We start from the raw sequence: 23,517 nt of genomic DNA, 5'->3' as shown, positions 1-23,517 counted from the left end.
GGAGTCTCCTTCCTTAGAGGCCTTTAAGCAGAGGCTGGATAGACATCTGTCAAAGGGGATGCTTTGACTGAGAGTTCCTGCATGGCAGAATGGGGTTGGACTGGGTGGCCATTCTTGGGGTCTCTTCCAACTCTATGACTCTAAGGGCAAGCTACTCTCTCTCAGCCTCAAGGTAAGGAAAATGCAACCCTCTCCCCGGAACAAACCATGCCAAGAAAACCCCATGATAGGGCCTCCATAAGTGGGAGAGGACTTGAAGACACACACACACATCTTGCTATGTTTGGCCATGAAACCCAGTGGGTGATCTTTGGCAAGTCACACTCTCTCAGCCTCAGAGGCAGGCAAGGGCAAGCCCCTTCCGAACAGACCAAGGAAGGACCATGACAGGTCCGCCCTTACGGTCGCCATAAGTCGGAAAGAACTTGAAGGCATGCAACAGCAATCTCCTCATGACAGAACGCGAAAACTCCAGCTATTAAGTCCCAACACAGCCTCCGTTGATTGACAGCTCCCAGCTCCTTCACTCTCGCCTTACGACGGGGTTCCAACTAATGGGAAGCGTCGACGACCCGCTCCAGCCAATGGGAAGCGCCTACGTCGAGGTTCAGCCAATGGGAAGCGCCTACGACGAGGTTCAGCCAATGGGAAGCGTCAACGACCCGCTCCAGCCAATGGGAAGCGCCTACGTAGAGGTTCAGCCAATGGGAAGCGCCTACGACGAGGATCAGCCAATGGGAAGCGCCTACGACGAGGTTCAGCCAATGGGAAGCGTCAACGACGCGCTCCAGTCAATGGGAAGCGCCTACGACGAGGCTCAGCCAATGGGAAGCGTCTGCGACACGCTCCAGCCAATGGAAAGCGCCTGCGACGGATTCCAGCCAAGGCGCAGCCAATGGGAAGCGCCTACGACGAGGCTCAGCCAATGGGCACCGAGTACCGTGCGAGGGCTTGTCTCTGGACGCCCGACCCGGAAGTGAACCTTGCTCACGGGCGGGAAGCGGAAGAGCGGGACGATGCCGGCCGAGCGGCAGCTTCGGATCAACGAGGCTTTCGCGGCGCGTTACGGAAAGTACCGTCGGCGGGAGGAACTGCAGCGCCGTGAGTAGCGGAGGGCAGGGCGCCATTTTGGGGGGGGGCTGCGATATAACCGCCGTCTGACGGGGCTTTTCTTCGCCTTCCCCTTCTCCCCGCGCAGTGCAGGACCGCTATGGAGGCGCCCAGGAGGAGACGGAGGGTTCCACCTCGGAGTCCAGCGCCGAGGACGAGGTAGGACAGAGCCGGAAAGAGTTTGTGCTTCCTTCCTCCCTCCCCATCAGTTCTGAGGACTCCAGAAGAGTGTGCCTCTGAGCATGTGCAGAGTGCCACTCTTTCGCCAGAACCTACATCACTGATCGCTGGGAAATTGTATTGAAAGACCGCTTGTCTATGGCAGTCTAGGGCTATAAATTTGGGGTCAGGCTCAATGACTACCTGGGGGCTATTAAAAGACTGAGTTCAGCTCTTCTGCTGTTGCAAGGAGGCCTTTGTTTGGGGATGGTTCCTGCCTTGGTTGGCTACCGTCAACAACAGAGCAACTCTTGGTGGGCTCCACATGGCAAAGATCAGGAGACGGGGGTTCAAACTGCGACACGATGTGGGATGCGTTAAGTGGAAGCCTCCCTTGCTTGGAAGAATGGAGGCTTGTGTCACCTCGGGAGTAATTCTGGTCCAGAACACACTTCAGACAGGGACGTAGCCAAAGGGGGGGGGGGTTCTTGGGGTCCGGACCCCCCCCTTCCATTAGAAAATGAATGGTGTGTGCTGCTGCGCCGTCGCACCCAAGCCCCAATATAATGGTGGCACTTAGTCTGGACCCCCCCCCTTCCTAAAATCCTAACTCCGTCCCTGCTTCAGATAAAGTCCAGTTCAAGACTACTTTAACTGGCCTGGCTCAGTGCTAGGGAATCCTGGGAATTGTAGTTTTGTAGAGGGTGGGTTTGGATTGGAACGTTACTTATGCTCAGGAGTTGGAAATTATGGTACACTTGTCCCTCCGTATTGGCTAGGGTTTGGGGCACAAGACCCCCATGGATATGGGGAAAGTGCAAACAACAAAAACACTGTGTTTTTACCCGAGAGGAGACCCCTCTAGGTCCTCCAGGGCAACTCTGTGGCCAACGTCCGACAGGCACTGACCATAGGACTGCCCAGGAGGAGCTACTCATGCCCCCTTTTGGGCGCTCTGTCTGTGGTGTAGGAGGAGGGCCCAGCAGCTAAATTGCTACTGTATCCCAGCGGCTACATCATGACATTTCCTCTTTGACTGAGCAGTATTGGGGGTGAGCGTGCACCCTTCCTAGCTGTTCCATCGTGGGGCTTCCTCCCTGGAAGCCCTGCATCGGAGCAGTAGGCTAGGGGTGATGTAGTGGCTGGGGAGGGCAAGCTAGAGGAGAGGGACAACCAGCAGGAAAAGGGGCAGTTAGTGGAAGGAGGTGGGGCAGCCCTCCGCACTGGGTGTCACCAGTGATGCCACTGCGTCTGAAGAGGTTGGCTTAAATCTACAAACGATCATGCTACCAGATTCTTTCTTTCATTTAACTCGAAGGTGCTACAAGATCCCTCTGGATACTGATTTTCCAGACAGTCACGGCTATGTCTTTGAAATTCCACAGTGGGTTAAAATGAGGGCACAGTAAGGCCCCATTCCCACTTGGCAGACAAAACCGATTATATTGGCGCGATTCTGACTCGGATTATTTTCCGAGTCTAATTCGATTTTTTTCCCACCGTTTCCATTACGAAAAGTGGGCAAATTACCTCGATTTATTCAGACCCTGTTTTCGTTCCCATTTATTTTAAATCACTGTATTTTAAAGCGGAGTAATTTGCTCCCCGTTCCCATTTGTGTCCGCAAGCTGTCAATCAAGCGCGTAGGCCTCAGGCGTCACAAGTGTCATCACCTGATTCGAAACACTTTGACACGGTTTATTTTGCTCCCCGTTCCCATTTCTGTTGGTTTTTTTGGGGGGGCAGCCAATGAAAATTGGCTGCATCCAAGGCTCTTCTGTGTTTCCCCAGACTCCCTTTGGGAAAGAGAGAAAAGGAGCCTCTATTTGCCCCCAATCCCTTGGCATCCAGCCTCTTCTATGTCTCCCAGACTCCCTTTGGGAAAGAGAGAAGAGGAGCCTCTATTTGCCCCCAATCCCTTTGCCTCCCCCATTGCTCCCTGGGCTGTTTGGGGGGGGGGGCAATACTTTATAATTTACTTTAGAAATATATCTATATATACACACACATACATAGATACACAAATATACATTTGTATTTGGGGAGAGACTCTGCATCCAAAGCCCAGGCTTGGGAAATCGGATCAAGGGGGAGAAGGCAGTGGGCTTCAGTGGGGAGAGACTCTGCATCCAAAGCCCAGGCGTGGGAAATCGGATCAAGGGGGAGAAGGCAGTGGGCTTCAGTGGGGAGAGACTCTGCATCCAAAGCCCAGGCGTGGGAAATCGGATCAAGGGGGAGAAGGCAGTGGGCTTCAGTGGGGAGAGACTCTGCATCCAAAGCCCAGGCGTGGGAAATCGGATCAAGGGGGAGAAGGCAGAGGGCTTCAGTGGGGAGAGACTCTGCATCCAAAGCCCAGGCGTGGGAAATCGGATCAAGGGGGAGAAGGCAGAGGGCTTCAGTGGGGAGAGAGACTGCATCCAAAGCCCAGGCGTGGGAAATCGGATCAAGGGGGAGAAGGCAGAGGGCTTCAGTGGGGAGAGACTCTGCATCCAAAGCCCAGGCGTGGGAAATCGGATCAAGGGGGAGAAGGCAGAGGGCTTCAGTGGGGAGAGACTCTGCATCCAAAGCCCAGGCGTGGGAAATCGGATCAAGGGGGAGAAGGCAGAGGGCTTCAGTGGGGAGAGACTCTGCATCCAAAGCCCAGGCGTGGGAAATCGGATCAAGGGGGAGAAGGCAGAGGGCTTCAGTGGGGAGAGACTCTGCATCCAAAGCCCAGGCGTGGGAAATCGGATCAAGGGGGAGAAGGCAGTGGGCTTCAGTGGGGAGAGACTCTGCATCCAAAGCCCAGGCATGGGAAATCGGATCAAGGGGGAGAAGGCAGTGGGCTTCAGTGTGGTGGAGTCTCCTCCTTTGGAGACTGTTTTTAAACAGAGGCTGGATGGTTGTCTGTCAGGGATGCTTTGATTGTGTGGCCCTCGTGGTCTTTTCTGTATCCTTGGTAAGCAGGCAAACCAACCAAGGGACTGTGAATGGATCAAATATGAATTCTAAATGTGAACAATTTTCAATATTTTACTCACTAAAATGCTAGAAATATAGGGACTGAAGGAAAATATTATTTGGGGGCAGCAGTGCTCTCAACCCCCTCACCTCATAGCTCCACACTTGTGTCACCTGTGATATTCATGTGTTTGGAATGGCAAATTTGATGCTGGGGATACTTTGTCTTTTCATATTGTTGAAGGGAAGTGCCAGATCCACGTCATTGCTGGCTATAATTTTTGAGTTTTATCCTTGCTAGGCAAGGATGGAAAACAGTTGCTCTTAAAAAAATAGATTTTCCTATAACACTCCTAACCCAGTGGTTATTTTCTTCTTTGGCAGGAAGTTGATCCCAAACTGGATCGTGCTTTTTACAGCACCTTGGCCTTGTTAAAAACCAAGGATCCACGGATTTATCAGAAGGATGTCACATTCTACAGCAAGGAAGGTATTTTTGCCTTTGGACAAATTTCTGACTATTTCTTTCTGAGATATGAAGACTTGTAAGGATTTTGAGGGGAAACTATTCCAATAATAATGGGTAGAGGGAGATGCAGAGTAGGGAGACAGTATTAGCACCATAGGAGTAGGGAGAGCCTCAGGGTGTTGGTTGCCCCCAACCTGCCCCCCACCTCAAATAGTCTGAATAGTCTTGGCAATGGGCCTCCTGGGCTGAAAGTGCTGCTGCTTTATGCTAGCTTGGTTAATACAAAAATACCTCTGATCCAGCACTTGATCCTGGATGAGCATGCCAACCTAGATGAAACAGGGGATCAACCTCTCTCGGCTTTGTTAGCCAAGGTTCTTAGTGCAGCAACAGGCAAGGCCTGGGGTTGTGGAGAGATGGAGCTGCAGTATCATGGTTCCATCTCCCTCATCATGTGCTTGTTCTACTGGAGAACTTCAACATTCATGCAGACACCACTCTGTCAGGAGCAGGTCAGGACACCATGTCCACCATGACAACCATGGGTCTGTCCCCATATTTGCGGACAGTCATAATGCAAGGCGTACTCTGTACCTGGTTTTCTGTGCTGGGTGGGATGGTGGTGATTTAGGTGTGGAGGAACTTTCTATAGTTCTATTTCAGGGACAGATCACTACCTGGAGCGGTTGAGACTTGCTGGGACTCTAAACCTCTACAGGGGTTTGGGGTGGTAGCGATTAAAATCATCTGCTGTAGGAAGCTTGTGGAACCAAATGGATTCCTGATGACTATTAAGGATTTTCCTGTTACCTTGGTGGGTGATCCTTCAAATCCCTGGCTGAAATAGGGAAAAAGCCAGAGAGCAGTGGAGACAATCATGCCTAACATGATTTAAGGGGGGGGGGGAGGGTTTGAGGTTTTGGACTGTATATTTTAATCTTGTAAGCTGCCTTAATTGCATTTTGTAGAGAGGCGGGATATAAATAATTTATTATTATTATTATTATTATTATTATTAACAATCATGCCCACCCACAGAGTGGTGCCAAGCCAGCACCCATTGGAAAGCCTACTCTGTAGTGGTGGCAGCAGCAGCGAAGAAATCATTCTTCTTTTGCCACTAGTCAGTGTCATCCAACAGAGATGTCTAGTGTGAACTTTTACATTCTGCCCCATAACAGCAACATCAAGTAGACCACTCAACAGCCCACTGTGAAGAGTTTGCATGACACTTTGTTCTTGCCAAAGGAGAAAAGCTGTTTCTATGCTAAACCAATGTCTTCTGTCAGTAATGGACTGAATGAGGAGAAACAAATTGAAACTTAATTCAAAGAAGATAAAAGTGCTCCTGGTCAGTTGAAAGGCATGTATTGGATAGGGTTACAGTCTATGCAATTGCAGGTTTACAGTTTGGGCTTGCTCCTGGACTCAGATCTAAGCCTGGATCACCATGTTTCAGCAGTGGCCAGGAGTACATTTGCACGGATAAAACTGGTTTGCCAGTTTTGCCTGTTCCTTAAATGCCAGATCTAGCTAGGGTGACACATGCCTTGATTGTATCTTGTTTGGATTACTGTAACATACTCTATGTAGAGCTACCTTTGGAAACTGTTTGGAAACCTAAGTGGGTCCAAAATACTGCAGCCAAGTTGCTGAATGGAACAGGTTATAAGGATGTTGCTGAAACTACTGGCTGCTGATCCTTTTCCAGGCAGAATTCAAAGTGCTGGTATGACCCTTAAAGCTCTATGTGGCTTGGTTCCAATCTATTTGAAAAACCTTATCTCCCTGTGAGCTTGCCATTGCTCCTAGATCTGCAGGGGAAGGCTTTCTCTCACTTCCATCACCATCCTAGGCACATTTGGTGAGGACATGAAAGACAGCCTTCTCAGTGGCTGCTCCAAATTGGAACTCTCTTTCCCAGGGAATTCTGCTTTGTGCCCTCCCTGCTGTATTTGTGCCAGCAGGTAAGAACCTTTTTGTTTAAGGAAGTCTTTGATTTCTTGTATGTTGCAGCAGAGGGAGATGTTAATAGAAGATGCAGTGATTTTATTTTATTGTGTTTTAAGCATCTTTTAATGCTGTTCAACTTCTAATTTTAGAATAGACATTTATTGTGTTTTAACATTAGTATGAAGAGGTTTTTTTAAATTCTATTGTGAATTTAAAATGTATGCTGCTTTGAATCCCTTGCTGAGAAAGGGGAGGGATATATAAAACAGAATAGAATTTAAAAAATTAAATTAATTTCTCTTCTCAGATTCTTCCTCAGCCAGTGACAATGAGAAGCTGTCCCGAAAGAGAAAAGAAAAGCCCATGTTTCTCAAGGACTATGAGAGGAAGGTGATCTTGGAAAAGGATGGGTAAGGCATAAATGCTGGGTTACTTGTCATGTTAAATACTTAATCTAGAACAGTGGTTCTCAACCTTCCTAATCCCATGACCCTTTAATACAGTTCCTCATGTTGTGTCCCCCAACCATAAAATTATTTCTGTTGCTACTTCATAACTGTAATTTTGCTACAGTTTTCCGATGGTCATATGTGACCCCTGTGAAAGGGTGGTTCAACCCCCAAAGGAGTCACGCCCCACAAGTTGAGAACCACTGATCTAGGACATTGTTTTTCAGCAGTTGGCCCTCTAGATATTTGAGACTTCAGCTCACAGAATTCTTGAACATTGACCATACTGGCTTGTGCTTCTGTGGAGTTGAAGCTTAACAGCTAGGGGACCAAATGTTTAAAAACACAAGTCTAGGAATTTTGATCTGTGAGCTGGCAGATAGCAATTGGATGAGGTTATTTTTTTTCATCTTGTCCTCTAAAGTATGTTGCATTTGTATAGAGGAATATGTGAATGCATAAGAAAGAAAAAGAGTGGATGAAGTATTCAGCCACACTCTGGATATATTTCTATACAGGCTTTTGGTGACTCTGGTCCAATTTATTATCTTTATGCTGCAATATATCAGTTTCAAATGTGCTGTTGAATCCTTCCCCTCCTGCTTCCCCCCTTTTTCTCTCTTTTTCTTATGATGGAACAAACTAACAGGTGTCTGCTTGAAAACTGGAATATGTCAAGTAATTCTTTTTTGTGCAATTGCTGTTTTAAAAGAGCTATGGTAAAAACATATATTAGCTTTGTGAAATCTGGTTTTTATGCAGCCATATTGAATGGTTTTACTTAATTCTGATCACTATACAGGACTTCATAGAAGAGTGTGTACAAACTCAAGGAATGCAGTGGGTTTTCATGTTCTCCATTTCTTTGTATGTCATCTGGAAGGAGACTAGTAAACTTTAGTTTCATCTTGAAAGTGTTCCCAATTACATTACATTTGAACAGACTGCTTTGTTTTGAAAACCTTTTAAAAACCTTTAGTTAGCATAGCAGCTTCATAAACAACGGTGCAATAGTTTTCAGGGCTCAAATCCTTGCATGTTTATGAAATTTATAGTATGGACATGAGCCAGCATGAATGTAGTGGTTTGAGCATTGGATCATAAATCAAAATGCAGATGTTTGTCAAGAAATCATAAGACCAGGACTTGGCAGCTGTGCAAGAACTAGACAAGATCCTCAAGTGCAAAGACATATTGAATGCTGAGGTCAGGATTGTCTCTGCCGTAATATTTCTGATTTCTGTACTTTGAACATATCATGAAAAGACAGGACCCATTAGCAAATACAGTAAGAATTGGTAAGTTGGAAGGCAGTTTGGAAAAGAGGAAGATTACATTACATGTGGATAGACTCAGTCAATGAAGCCACAGCCTTGAGTTTGCAAGACCTGATCAGGGCTGTTGATAACAGGGAGACTTGGAGCGCTCTCATTCATCATAAGTTGAATTCATTTTGATGGCAATTTAACAGCAACAAAGCCACAAAACAGGTTTTTGCTATCTTCCTTTGTGCATGTTGGTAATCCTGCTCCTTGTGTATTAGTTAAACTAGCATTGTTCGTGTCATTCACATCAGTTTGTGGATGGCAGTAAAGACTTTCATGGAGTGTTTGGGATTTGCTGAGATGAAGAAGCTTCATAGCCTGATTGTTCACTCAAAACTCCTTGGTTTGCTAGTGCTTTTCATTCTCTTATAAGAAAAGAGGATGTTGTGGTATTTTGCACTCCATATTCAAACTGATCTCTATGTACAGTACATTGATATAATCCTAATATTAATGCACTAGACAAAGGGATCTTGGCTCAAATATCGAGTGCAAAAAGATTACAGCTTGTCTTCCACTTCACTTCTTAGTATTTTGACAGTATCTATTATAGAAGGAATTTGAGAACTATTTCTCTTCCAAGACACTTTAACAAACTAGAAGGCTAGTAACTTATCTATGCAGTGCTTTGGGGTAGATAGATATGGCCTTTTGGAAGTTCTAAGTTTATTTTATAATGCCATACAACTCTCTTTTTTATCTGTTTCATAAAGTTTCCTGTTTGTAGGATTTACAGTATTGTGCACTTGGGACTGATGATACATCAGCATATCTGTTGGTAACTTGTGCCTTTGGAAAACTGAAATGGGATCATTGAGGAGAGTATTGCCATTGTGCAGTTCATGGGATGATTAAATGTTTGCAACCCTGCTATATTTTTTGTCACTAATTATGGAGTTTATCACACGGGACAGACCCTGTGCAGAAACTAAATTTAAACTGGAATTAAACAGTAAAAGCAGGTAGATTTTCAGACAACATTGTGGGTTAACCTGAACAGAAAGTAGACAAAACCTACAAAAGCGGGTTGATTTTCACACGACATAATCATTAATGAGCATTAATGTAACATTAATCTGAACAGAAAGTAGACAAACTCCACTCCATTTTACTTTTGGAAAATCCCAAAAGTAAAAAGGAGTAGGCTTATTTTCCTATTTTTAAAATAGCATAAAATACAGCATTTGTAAGAATACCATACAGAATGTACTTATTTTGTGTATTTATGAAATTTGTAGTATTGCTATGAGCCAGCAGTGGTTGGGTTACTGGACATGGTTCGAATCCCCATTTGGCTGTGGAAACTCACTGGCTGACCTTGCACAAGTCACACTCTCTTGGACTCAGGAAGGCAAAAGGAAATGCTCTCTGAACAAATCTTGCCAAAGAAACCCTGTGTTAGGGAAACCTTAGGGTCGCCATAGGTCAGAAATGACTTGAAGGGACATAACAACAACAATACTGTGGACATAATGCATGTTTGCTGAAATATAAATCATTTTATTGACACTTACCCTGAATAAAAATACACCTTGTACCTTGCCTGGAAACTAATTGGCAGCTAGTGAAGGGATTTCAAAACCAGTGTTATGTAATCATTTCGAGAAGTACCTGTAATGAACCTGGCTGCCATATTTTATACAAGTTGAAGTTTCCGAACTTGGCACGAGGGTAGCCCCATGTAGAGCTCATTACAGAAGTCCAGTGGAGAGGTTACCAGCACATGTACTACTGTTTCAAAGTCTCCCGGTTCCAGGAAGGGGTGCAGTTGGCGTATCAGCCAAAGCTGATAACAAGTTCTCCTGACTGTCGCATCCACCTGAGCTGTCAGGTAAAGCGATGAGTCAAGGAGCACCCCCAAGCTGCAGTTAGAGTCTTTGAGGGGAAGTGTGATCTCATCCAGAACTGGCTGACGTAACTCCATACCCGGGCTCATGTTTCCTATAACGAGTACCTCCGCCTTACCTGGATTCAGCTTAAGTCGGTTTTCCCTCATCCAGTCCATTACTGCCCCAAGACAGGCATTCAGAGGAAAGATGCCATCCTTAGTCACTGCATCAGTTCAAGACATAGAGAAATATATTTGGGTGTCATCAGTTAGTGAATGGAATAACTGTGATTTACAGATATCAGTGAAAACTGTTACTGTGATTTTAAAATATCTGTGATTCAAAACTGTGATTTTCTGTGATTTCCGTGATTTTCTGTGATTTTCTGTGATTTCTGTGATTTTATGTGATTTCTGTGATCTGTACACTAGAGTGATACTGCTGCTACTGATCCAGAATCACAGAATTGTTTGTAGTAGTTACTCTGTCTTGTGACTGGAAGGTGGAAGCACCTTACCTACAAAGGACTCAATCAGTGATTTTCTGTTATTTCAGTGCTTCCTGAGTGATCTGTGAAAAAGTAGCAGCCAGTTCTGTGAAAATCACAGTTTGGAGCTCAGTAACAGAATGAATCACAGTCACAGAAAAAGTAGCAGTTCACAGTTTGGAGGCTCAGTAGCAGAATGAATCACAGTCACAGAAAAAGTAGCAGTTCTGTGAAAATCACAGTTTGGAGCTCAGTAACAGAATGAATCACAGTCACAGAAAAAGTAGCAGTTCTGTGAAAATCACAGTTTGGAGCTCAGTAACAGAATGAAATCACAGTCACAGAAAAAGTAGCAGTTCACAGTTTGGAGGCTCAGTAGCAGAATGAATCACAGTCACAGAAAAAGTAGCAGTTCTGTGAAAATCACAGTTTGGAGCTCAGTAACAGAATGAATCACAGTCACAGAAAAAGTAGCAGTTCACAGTTTGGAGGCTCAGTAGCAGAATGAATCACAGTCACAGAAAAAGTAGCAGTTCTGTGAAAATCACAGTTTGGAGCTCAGTAACAGAATGAATCACAGTCACAGAAAAAGTAGCAGTTCACAGTTTGGAGGCTCAGTAGCAGAATGAATCACAGTCACAGAAAAAGTAGCAGTTCTGTGAAAATCACAGTTTGGAGCTCAGTAACAGAATGAATCACAGTCACAGAAAAAGTAGCAGTTCACAGTTTGGAGGCTCAGTAGCAGAATGAATCACAGTCACAGAAAAAGTAGCAGTTCTGTGAAAATCACAGTTTGGAGCTCAGTAACAGAATGAATCACAGTCACAGAAAAAGTAGCAGTTCACAGTTTGGAGGCTCAGTAGCAGAATGAATCACAGTCACAGAAAAAGTAGCAGTTCTGTGAAAATCACAGTTTGGAGCTCAGTAACAGAATGAATCACAGTCACAGAAAAAGTAGCAGTTCTGTGAAAATCACAGTTTGGAGCTCAGTAACAGAATGAATCACAGTCACAGAAAAAGTAGCAGTTCACAGTTTGGAGGCTCAGTAGCAGAATGAATCACAGTCACAGAAAAAGTAGCAGTTCTGTGAAAATCACAGTTTGGAGCTCAGTAACAGAATGAATCACAGTCACAGAAAAAGTAGCAGTTCTGTGAAAATCACAGTTTGGAGCTCAGTAACAGAATGAAATCACAGTCACAGAAAAAGTAGCAGTTCACAGTTTGGAGGCTCAGTAGCAGAATGAATCACAGTCACAGAAAAAGTAGCAGTTCACAGTTTGGAGCTCAGTAGCAGAATGAAATCACAGTCACAGAAAAAGTAGCAGTTCACAGTTTGGAGCTCAGTAGCAGAATGAAATCACAGTCACAGAAAAAGTAGCAGTTCACAGTTTGGAGGCTCAGTAGCAGAATGAATCACAGTCACAGAAAAAGTAGCAGTTCTGTGAATATCACAGTTTGGAGCTCAGTAACAGAATGAATCACAGTCACTGAAAATCACAGTTTAGTCTTCAAGCCAGTCACAGTTCCAAACTCTGACTAGTGAATATCTGTGAAAAAGTAACAGTTCTGTGATTCTATTCCATTCTCTATCATCAGTGTATTGATAACACCCTGCCCCATGTCTCCAGATGATTTCGCCCAGTGGCTTCATGTAAATGTTAAACAGTATGGGAGACAGGATGGCACCATGGGGGACACCAAATTTTAGCTCTCTTTTTTAAAAACAACTGTCTCCCAGTGCCACCATCTGGAATCTGCCCGAGAGGTAGGACCAAAACCACTGTAGAACAGTGTCTCCGATATCCATCTAACCCCTCTCCTGAAACGTAAATTGATGGATATATGTCTTGGTTGATCTCAAGACCCTCCATCCAACCAACACCTCATAGTCCCCTAAGTAGACAAGAGTTGCTCTATCGTGACTTCTTAACTAATGTACTCCTTAAGTACTGAACATGGCTTGGGTCCAGAATACTTAAGGGAACGCCTTCTTCCATATTGTCTGTCCCGCACACTAAGTTCCTCGGGGAAGCATCTACTTCAGCCAAAAAAATCTAGACTAACCTCAGGGCCTTGTCCACTGCTGCTCCGAACCTTTAGAATGACCTGCCGAAGGAGATCCGCCACATTTCTACTCTTACAGCCTTTAAGAAGGCTCTTAAGATGTATCTTTTCCTTTCCTACCTAGTTCCTTTCCCCGTTTACTGTGACATACGTCGCTCTGTCCACCAATTCTTCTCTTAAATTTAATGAAAATAATTAAATTAAAATTAATTAATATTAAATTCTTGCCTCAAGAAGAAGAGCCCTCCCTCCATGCCAGCTGTCATCATCCGGCCTGGGGGGAGTGAAAAGGCAGGCCAAACTCCTTCAGAGCTAGCCTTAAGAAGAAGAGCCCTCTCTCTATGTCAGCTGTCATCATCAGGCCTGGGAGGGAGTGAAAAAGACAGGCCCCACTTCATCAGGCCTAGCTGTGAATTACTGTGACTTAGGTCGCTCTGTTTTATCGTATGTTATTGTATTTTATTTTATTGTATTCTCTATGTATTTTTATTGCTGTAACCCATCTGGATTCCTTGTGATTGGGCAAGCTATAAATCATCATCATCATCATTACCTTTCAATAATATATGTGAAGTTAGATCTGTTCCAACTTGGTGTTGTCCAATTCCTATTGTGGGCTTTCATTATAACTCAAATTAAATGTCAAATTTCTCCTCTGAGACATTGGTATGTACAACAGGTCTCTTGCTCTTTTTTCTGCCCACCTCCTTCTGGCCTTTTTATCCCTTGGCAAGGCCAGGCGATAAGCTCCTTGTGCCCCAGTCTGGAGAAAGATGTCTGTGTTAGTCACGTGAAGGGAAAGGTGAAAACGTCGCCCAGAAGGGAGAGGGCAGGTAAAAAGGAGAGCAGATAAGAAGAATCATTCTTTTAGTATCTCCTTGTAAACCAAAAGTCAGGAAAAGAAAACAAGCAGCAGCTTACAAGCATGAAAGCATTTCTGTGTGTCATCTTGTGTAAATGGCAGCACTGTGTTTGCATGGAGAAATGCATCTTGGATTTCAGTCTTTATGCTTACAGTATAGTGAAGAATGATCATTCTCTAACGGAGAAGATTTCACAATTGAATACCTTGATCAAGTACAACATTGCCTTAGAATATTTTTAGATTATACAGTGGTCCCTTCCTTTACATGGAGGATCTGTTCTGGATCCCTCTCCCATATAAGGAAAAAAAACCCGTATGCTCAAGCCCCATTGAAAGCCATTGGGGATGTGCATGCGGCACACACACCATTCTTTTTCGCGCAGCTTCAGCATAAGCTGAAAGCTGCATATGGTGCACCTGCGTATGGCAAACCTGCTCTGAACAAATCCTGCCAAGAAAACCCCATGATAGAACCTATCTTATGGTCACCCTAAGTCAGAAATGACTTGAAGGTACACAACAAACCCCAAACTTGCAATTTTTTAATTGAGGGAAAATGGAAAAGTCAGAGAAGGCACCATTCTTCCCTTATTCAGAGAAGTGTAGAACCCTGTTTACCAAGCTAGCCAAAATGTAGACTTCTGCATTTGGCCCAGTGACATGAGTGGAACTTTTTCCTGGAAAAGTAGAACTGGGGAAAATGGGTAAATTTTTCACTGCATTAAGCAATGTTATCTGATTTCACATGTTTGGTTTAAATGTTAAATTCAGATACAGGACATTTTGGCTCCTGTGCAAGGAGAAAGGTGGGGATATAAATTAAATAAATTAAACGTTCAAACTTTTTGAACTATAATATATGTGAAAACTTTTTGACTATAATATTTGTAATAATGGAAAGAGAATAGTTTTTGCTGTCTTTCACCCCTGTACTTGATATCTTGGTATTTGATACCAAATGATATTTAATTTAATTATTACTAGCATGCTACAAGCACAATCAGTATGCTGCTATCTACTATATATCAGTACTGTCAGATATCAGATACTATTACATGTGAATGAACATTAAATGCTGTTATGCGTCAAATAATGTTAAGTGACATTTTGATGGCAATATCAAAACAGCAAAGTCATACAAGTATGGAGCATCTCAATTTCTCATTCAAAATTTGGATGGTGAAATTGCAAAACTCACCAGATATCAAACAGGAGTAGATATTCCTCTTGGATGGCAGTCTTCCTACAATCCTAGATAGATTTATAACTCTAGAGAAGCTGGCTTCTATTTCCTGTCGTTTGCTTGTACAATGGCTTGGGTTGATCAGAGTAATATGTTTGTTCCTTTGGATTGGTAAGTACATGCCAAGCTACATTTTAGGGTGAGTTATGGGCACTTTGGTACTAGAACATTCCTTATGCCTGGATCTGATTATGTCATCAAATTGAAGAAGACTTAGTTTAGAGGTTATATATATTATTAGAGGTTCTGATAAGCTATTAGTTTTTTGTTTTGTTTTTTTCATTTGGGTTGAAGCATCGCAATCGTGAGTGTGTTGTCCCCAGGCCTGAGTTTCCTGTAGGGAGTGGGAAAAGAGGGATCTGTTCCTTCAGTAACCCTCCTTTTTTTTCTTACAGCAAATACGAGGATGAAGAGGACAAGGAGGAAGTAGCAAGTAAACTTCCAAAGGTGAGGCTGGGAGGGATATGTTGGGAGCAAGGCTGTGGGTTCACTGTACATCCGAGAAACTGCAGTGTTTTTAAGGGAATTCTTGATTTGTGTTGGGAAGTCTGCAAGAAGTTGTGGCATACTGTGCTAATCTTCTCTTCTACCATTTGACAGAGCTATGTGGAAGAGCAGAAGCAGCTTAAAGAGAGGTGAGAAAGAATGCGATTGCTGGGAAACAGAACCGTCTACATAATAATCTTATGTTCTCTTTCCTCACATGTGCTGTTTGTGTGTGTATGCCATCTTTTTCTTGTGGTTAATTTCTAAAAAAAGGGGGGGGTTGTCCAGGGGGTCCATTCTTTTTGTGAGCCCTCTTTCCAAATGCCCTGAGTGGGGGAGTAAGCTATAGTTAGTTCATGAAAAGGAAAATGCATTTTCTGCCTCTCTAACAGTCCCTTGCTTCTTTATGTCTTGTCTCCTGGGAAAGTGAATATTTAAAATGGACTGGAGCTGAGCCTTATTTCTCCAGAGCTAGGTTTTCCCTGAGTTTGAACACCAGTGATGTCCATAAATAAGTAATATTCTATCTTTGCTAATCTCAGCAAAATACTTCCCTAGAGTCTTGCCTTTATAATGGGGTTGGGCAACTCCGAAGGAGACAAAAACCTCCTTTGCACCATTCAATGTGGCTTGATGTTTCATTCCTTTTGAATCCCATAGTGATTTAATCTCTCTTTCGGCTTCACATACTGGCTCCCAAAATATTATTTTTCTTCGTTTAGGGGTTTTCTGAGGAAGAGTAGTGAGGGGCAAGAGGACCCAAATCTTGGAGGGGCATATGTTAGCCGCAAAATGACGTGATTCTTTAAAAAAAAATCAGGGATAATCAGGAGCCTTGGGAGAGTTTTAACAGGGTTGCAAAACAGGGGTCCACCCTGCTGTTTGGCTTGCCTCAGGACAAAGTAGGATATGCTCTCAGGTTTACTGTAATAATGATTGCCCCAGTGGTCTAGCTGGTTTAGCATAGTCTTTAGGCCCTATTCCAGATTGCGGATGTAATTCCTTCAGTTCTCAAGACCCTTGGCCTTGGATGAATAATGCTGAACCTTCCCTTGTCCCCTCTCATGCAGCTTCCAGAGGTTTGTTGCAGATAGTGATGAAGAAGAAGATGCTAGTTCATCATCTTTACTACACAAGCGAGCCAAAACTAAAGAAGAGAAGGTGGGTGTGTAAGGAAGTGATAGTTTTTTTTCCTGGCTTTTTAGGCTGTGGCTCATCCACACCGAGTTCCAGTGGGCAGCTGTTCTGGTGGGTGAGAGTGGGAAACCATCATTTCCCTTCTACGATTCACAGAGCTTCAGATATCTCTGCAGATAGCAAAATGATAAAACATCTCACTAGCATGGATCATTCCTCCACGATTAATATGTGAATGATTGATACTATTCTGTTTCGTAACTTCAGAATCAATCCGTTTCTTCATTGTTTACATTTTTTTCTCATATTTTCTGCTTGTGCAGATCATAACACCTTCCTAACCACAACTGGGTACAACTTACACCACTGTTGAACAATTGCACCTTGGCACAAATCATGGTTCTGGTTTTACTGTATGAACAGAATGGCATGTACCTGAACCAGTCCCCTCAAGCCATAAGGGATAGAAACTTATTTCTACCCTGCCTCCTGCAGAACCTCATTAATAAAATTGAAGATGAATTATGCACCTCATCATGAAATGCTCTTTTTCCATGGCGAATGTGTTCAGTCCTGACGTAGAATGCAATTAGCTTTCAGCATACTGCAGAGACAGTCAGTGAGTCCCAAGATGCCCCTGGTCCAAAGGCTCTAGTCGGGCTTTGGCTTCTCTTACACCTCAGAATCTGAACCTTGAGTATTAATTAAACATGCTGTAAGGTGGCTTCTGATAAAATATGGCAAATATCTTCTTAGTTTGGGGCCAAGTTTATATTTAACATCTGTCTATTTTCTTTTTATAGGGTGCAGGATAATTAATTAGTTAAACATTAATAAGTATGCACTAAGGGATGGATTCAAAATTCATTAACTATTTATTTCAAAGTAGAGGGCTGTAGTGGGTGTCAGCATTGTCTCTGTTCTACCCACTCGTTTCAGGAGTGTGAGGAGGCAGATTACATCAGCTGGCTGAAGGGTCAGAAGTCAGATGCAGAAGAGGATCTTCAAGACCTGGTAAGTGAGAGACTAGGGCCTCCTGCTGTAGATGGCACTATATGGTGGATAGCCATTTCCAGCAGCCAAATCTGGCTCTCTGTCACCACTGTTTCATCTGTGGCTGTTCTCTGTTGCATTCTGAGGCCTCTTTAAAGTAGGAAAAGGCACATGGAATTGATTTCTAGACTCAGTAATGGTTTGAAGAAATACTGTAAGATCCAGAGAGGGAGAAGGGTCAGCCAGCTCCAACAGGCCTTCCCTGAAAGAAGAGCCCACCCCTCCATCCACCATCATCCAGAGAGGGAGAAAGGGATCCTAGCTCCAACAGGCCTTCCCTGAAAGAAGAGCCCTCCCCTCCATCCACCAGAAAGGCAAGCCATCCAGCCTGGAGGGAGTGAAATGGCAGGCCCAACACCATCAAGCTTATCCTTAAGAAACAGAGCCCTTCCTCCAGTCCATCTGCCTTGGTCCAGGCTTCAGAGGGAGAGATGAACTCCAGGACTTGATCCCTTTCCCACCACCATTCCCTTCTCCTTTTTTGTCGCGTCTTCTTAGATTGTAAGCCTGAGGGCAGGGAACCGTCTAATTGAATGATTGTTGGTACAGTGCTGTGTAAATTTACAGTGCTATATAAATAAAGCTTAATAATAATAATAATAATAATAATAATAATAATAATAATAATGTGGGTGTTTCCTACCATCACACAGAGTCCCCTTGGAACATCAGAATACTGGTCTGAGATTTTCAGTTGGGAGTAGCAAGAAATGATGGGAAAAGGCTTGACTTTATGGTTCTGCACCATTTCTTAGCGTCATCTTTGATTACACAATTTAATTGCCAACAACTGCAGTGAAGTAGTAACATATAAATGATCATCTTGGAAGCAAAAAGTACAGATTGATGTGGACTTCCAGATGCTGCTAAATCTACAACTTGAGATGGTATGCTACCCTGTGACTAAGGTAGCTATATTTCCCTAATTGCAAACACTTTTCCACCTTGCTTCATAATAGTATGTGCTCGTTCCCCCTATCTACCAGTTAGGATAACATGATTGTTGAGAGGATTCTGTGGCTTATTCCTATTTGTAAAACCTATGCATGCATCATGAAAAATGTTGAGTAAACATATGGGGGGGGGATGTGCTAGCCCTGCCATCTCTGTGCCCTTCCATGAGCTAATGCACCTAGGACTTTTTAAAATGCCTATATAAAAAGCTGAAAACATAGTGGGACGATGTTAGACATCTTTGGGTATTCACTTCATGGTGAAGCTTTCTTAGGTTTCCAGGTGGATGGATTTATTTCAGATATCCTTTGTGCTTGTCTTCCACCAACCTTCCCCAGGCACCTCTTAAAGAATATTGGAATGACCCCAAACTGGATGAAGGAGAACAGTTTCTGTGGGATTACATCCTGAACAAGCGCTATAAGGAGGCAGGTGATGGAAGGGAAGAAGAAGAGGAAAGGTGGGTGCTAATGGATTTTTAAAGCCCTTGAGGATGGAATGCAAACCTCACTAACTCTCCATGTATCAGAGCAATATTTTCCTTGCTTTACATATTTATACAGGTGGCTATTCAAAATAGTGTCTTTATACAGTTGAGATGCTGGTATGAATGTCCCAGGTTTCACAGGATTAGGGTTCACTGTGTCAAGCTGTTTTGCCTGAAGCTGCTCCTTATTGCTGGGTTGCAACACTCATCAACCCAGTCAACAAGGCTGATAAAGAAGAATGTTGGAAGTTGCCATTCAACAACTTTGGGAGGCTAAATTTTGTCCACCTTCTCTTACAGTTACACAGTTCCTGACCATACCAGCACATGTGGACTAGGGTTAAAAAAGGGAGTTGCATGCACGAACCAGCCTCTAGAGTCTGGAGGGCGATAACAAGTTTTTCTTAAATCTTGGATTTTAGCAATCAGTAGTTAATTGATAAAGATACAACATTTGCCAGTACAAACTGATTTTTTAAAAATATATCTACAGTTTGCTGTAAGCCCCTCTGAACCCAGCCACCCTTTATCCCAGGCTTTCATTTGACTGACATAATTATGAAATTATTTCCCTGTTCCTCTAAGTCAGTGATCCCCAAATTCTAGTCCTCCAGATGTTTTGGACTGGAAAGCTCAGCCATCTTGGCCAGTGGCCTGGGATTCTGGGAGCTGAAGTCCAAAACACCTGGAAGGCCAGAGTTTGAGTGCTTTAACCACTGCTATTGCTTTTCCCAGTAGATATGTTGTTTCTTTCTAGGCTGAAAAATCTTGACTTCACCCAGCAGGCCTTTAAGAATCAAAGTATTGCCATCTTCTCAGTTAAAAGAACTGACAATAACTAGGATTGTTGGGATGATAGAACTTTATTATAAAAGGACAGATCAGTCATGTCATCATCATGGAAAGCAATAGTGTGCCTTTTCAGTGTCTCCTGTTTCTGAACAAATTACGCTTTCATGGAAAACTTGCAAGTCCAGTTCTAATTTTTCTTCGTCTAGCTTTGGGCTTGTATATATATTAGACTAATATATGTATGTCAGTGTGGTGTTTTGCATGAGCCAGCATGGTGTAGTGGCTTGAGTGTTGCACTACAACTCTGGAGATCTGAGTTTGAATGATGGTTTAGCCATGGAAATCCACTTGGTGACCTTGGGCAAGTCACACTCTCTCAGCATCAGAAGATGGTAATGGCAAACCCCCTCTAAACAAATATTTCCAAGGAAACCCCATGATTTTGTTGTTGGTACACAACAACAAAATACATGTAAGAGCACCTTGTGAAACTGCCTCTGAGCTATATTGGCTGATAATAAGAGTGAGACAGATAAGATCCCACTTTCTTGTTCTATTACCAAATTACCAAACTTGAGTTATCACTAAAGTAGAAGTTGAAGCCAGTTTTTGTGCCTTTTCTTCCCCCTGTCCCCAAGCTGTTTTCCATGCAGCAATCAGGTTAACAACATAGTAACATTCCGTATTGTATTGCATCTGTTTCAGGGATTCATCCTAATGTCATGCCTTTGGCTCCTGTTGGCTCACCTAGAAAATCTTCTGCTGTTATAGCCTAATCAGAACACAGAATTGGCAGGGACTGGCAATTAAAGAACTATGCTCTGTTGTGGGAACAATCAACCCTCAGTATCAAAGGATTTTATTATCCATGGATTCAAGCATCTACAGTTTGAAAATATTTTTAAAAAGCAAATCAAAAAACAAGCCTTGACGTTGCCATTTTATATAAGGGACACCATCTTACTGTGCTTTTGTATGGAATGGGACTTGAGCATCTTCAGTCTGGGGAGTTCTCCAGATGATGCCAAGAGCCCACTGTATATGGCTGCTGGGTCTCTGAAATTGCCTCACCTAGGTGAATCAAAAGTGATAGCCAACTCCTTTGCATCCCAAATTTTGTTTTCTCTGGCAACTGAATTTTAGCTCGATGGTTTCCTTGAATTAAGCTTGCTCCAGTTCCCTTTCATTGTATAGCTGGCCTACTGGCTGCCTAGATTTACTGCACCAAGGGTGCATGAAGTGCTGCTGGTGGCTGAGAGAACCCCGATCCAAAGGTGAACGTTTGGCAAGGCAAGGTATACAAGCAATACTAGAGCAGGGCATGATGGAAGGATTTCAAGCACCTGGAGTTGGCAGGTAAATGCTCCCCACCTCCAGATATGGTTAGTCCTGACTTGTGGCCATTAGCTTTTAGTCTGGGCAATGATGGTCTTAATTAGGGGCCAGGTTAAAAAAAAAGATTTAAGACACTCCATACCTTAAGCGTTGTTGTGTGCCTTCAAGTTGTTTCTGATTTATGGCAACCTAAGGTGAACCTATTATGGGGTTTTCTTGCCATGTGTCTTCAGATGAGGTTTTCTTTTGCCATCCTCTTAGGCTGAGAAAGTGTGACTTGCTCAAGGTCACCCAATGTGTTTACTTGGCCAAGCTGTGGTTCGAATGCTTGTCTCCAGAATCATAGTCCAATGCTCAAACCTCTACATTTATATGTTATATACCCATGGTGGCAAACCTATGGCATGTGTGCCCGAGATAGCATGCACAGCCATTTTTCATGGCACATGGAGGGCAGGAAAGAGGAGGAACAGCCGTATGAAGGCCATACCAGACCTTCGGCTGCCTCCAGAGAGGGCAGAAGTTAGTTTGGGCACTCGGTTCCTAAAAGGTTTGCCATCACTGTATATATGTTGGCCAGGATTTGAGAATGGCACTCCAGTGGAAATAGTCTATGGGCCAGAAGCGGTGCCATTTTCTTTAAACTGCTTATGATTCTTTGGTGAACATTGAATTGTATTCTAGACAGCTGTGGAAGATGAGAATCCATTTGTGAAATCTCAGGTTATGTTGTAATTAATACCTTGTTACCTCCTGTGGAATTTCTTCACAGGCTACCTGAAGCACAACTGGCTGTGTCAGACTCCTCAGATGAGGGTGAGCTGTTCCTAAAAAAACAAGAGGATTTTGAGTGCCAATACAACTTCCGCTTTGAGGAGCCTGAGGCACAATTGGTGAGGACCATATCTTCAGCTTTTGAGATGGATAGATGTGGGACTGGGTTGTTGGGCAAGCTACTCAGAGCTCTGACGCCATTCCAAAGTAAGGGAATTTCAGGAGGACATCACTAGGTTTGCTTCTCCCCCTCTGTCTGAGATATGCGGGATCAGAAAGCATTCCCAGACATTACATGATTGTTATCTAATGTTATTTTAATTTGTTGTCTGCTGCATTTTATTGTTTGAATGTTAACATGTATTAATATGTATTAATCAACCTGCTGCAACCCAAGAAGACTAGATTGTCCGTGGTGACCCAGAGGACCTTCTCATCTGCCACTCCTAGGGTCTGGAATGACCTGCCGGATGAGATCCGTCATATTACCACTCTGGAAGCCTTTAAAAAGACTGTTAAAACGGATCTCTTCTGGCAGGCCTTTCCAGATTAGCCTTCCTAGACTAGCTTCCCTCTACCAATACCATCGACCCCACTCCTCCTCTAGAAGAAGGCATTCTTCTCACCCAAATCTACCTGCAATTTTTAGTTAATTTGTAATTAGAACATTTTGATTTATTCTGTTGTTCAATATCTTTTTAATGTTTTTATGATTGGGGGAGGGTTGGGATAAGGGGTTATCTTCTTTAATTGTAATCTTAACTATGATGTTTTATTCCTATATTTGTTTTAATCCACTTTGATTCCTCTGCAAAAAAGCAGAATATAAATAAGTTATATTATTATTATTATATTTATTTTCATAGAATGTACGCTATAGGCAGGCTTATTTTATCTATTTTATCTATTTTAATTGATTATATGTACAGCACTGTGTAAATTTACAGTACTATATAAGTAAAGCTTAATAATTATAATCAGAGTAATGTTCCATTTTCATTACTTCCCACCTCAACTCACTTGCCAACAGGTGCGGACATATCCTCGCATCATTGCAACTTCTGTTCGCCGGAAGGATGAGCGTCGCAAAGAGAAGCGCCAGGAGATCCGTGAGCGCAAGAGGAAAGTGAGTTGTTCTCAGGGTGTGGGTGATTGGGGTTCTGATTTGCTTTTCCTGAGCTGAGTAAATTAACAAGGCAGATGAAATGTGTAGCCACTGCTGATATCACTATTTTTCTCAAAACAGCAGTGTAGAGAATATAAAACATTGTGTTTTTTTTGGGGGGGGGGGGGGGAGAGATGGCTTATTTTATTAACTGTTGGAGATTTCTAGTCCTTAATGAAGCCAATGAAACCAAATTCTGAAATTTAATAGTTAGGTTTCTCCCATAAGACTTGTGAGCCTGCAACCCCAACTACATTTGAGGTATGGGTTGCCCATTTTAGGCACATCTTTGGAAGTAACTTAACTATACAGAGTATTATGATGCAGAATTCTGATAAAATTCTTGAATGGCCACCTTTTTCCTGCTGAAATAATAATTTAAAAATCTGATTTCCGCACACCACAGTGGCAAGGTCCCTGGAGAAATTACCACCACCACCA

At 43.3% G+C, this 23,517-nt stretch overlaps 1 protein-coding gene across 1 annotated transcript in view; it reads left to right on the top strand.

The window, feature by feature from the left end:
• Nucleotides 1–977: 977 nt before the first annotated feature.
• Nucleotides 978–23,517, top strand: part of KRI1 (KRI1 homolog) — a 36,127-nt gene continuing 13,587 nt past the window's right edge. Inside the window, exons 1-11 of the mRNA XM_089489104.1 lie at nt 978–1,101; nt 1,199–1,269; nt 4,594–4,699; nt 6,939–7,041; nt 15,289–15,340; nt 15,494–15,528; nt 16,450–16,540; nt 17,456–17,530; nt 18,862–18,983; nt 21,910–22,030; nt 22,942–23,037. Coding sequence (XP_089345230.1) covers nt 1,017–1,101; nt 1,199–1,269; nt 4,594–4,699; nt 6,939–7,041; nt 15,289–15,340; nt 15,494–15,528; nt 16,450–16,540; nt 17,456–17,530; nt 18,862–18,983; nt 21,910–22,030; nt 22,942–23,037 — 957 coding nt within the window. The 5' untranslated portion in view covers nt 978–1,016. The remainder of the gene's footprint in view (nt 1,102–1,198; nt 1,270–4,593; nt 4,700–6,938; nt 7,042–15,288; nt 15,341–15,493; nt 15,529–16,449; nt 16,541–17,455; nt 17,531–18,861; nt 18,984–21,909; nt 22,031–22,941; nt 23,038–23,517) is intronic.

The sequence above is a fragment of the Sceloporus occidentalis genome, unplaced genomic scaffold (genome assembly GCF_023333645.1).
Source record: "Sceloporus occidentalis isolate IW3139 unplaced genomic scaffold, rSceOcc1.0.p SCAF_1, whole genome shotgun sequence".
Classification (NCBI taxonomy): domain Eukaryota; kingdom Metazoa; phylum Chordata; class Lepidosauria; order Squamata; family Phrynosomatidae; genus Sceloporus; species Sceloporus occidentalis.
The sequence above is the reverse complement of the archived record's forward strand: the minus strand, read 5'-3'. Positions and strand labels throughout refer to the sequence as shown.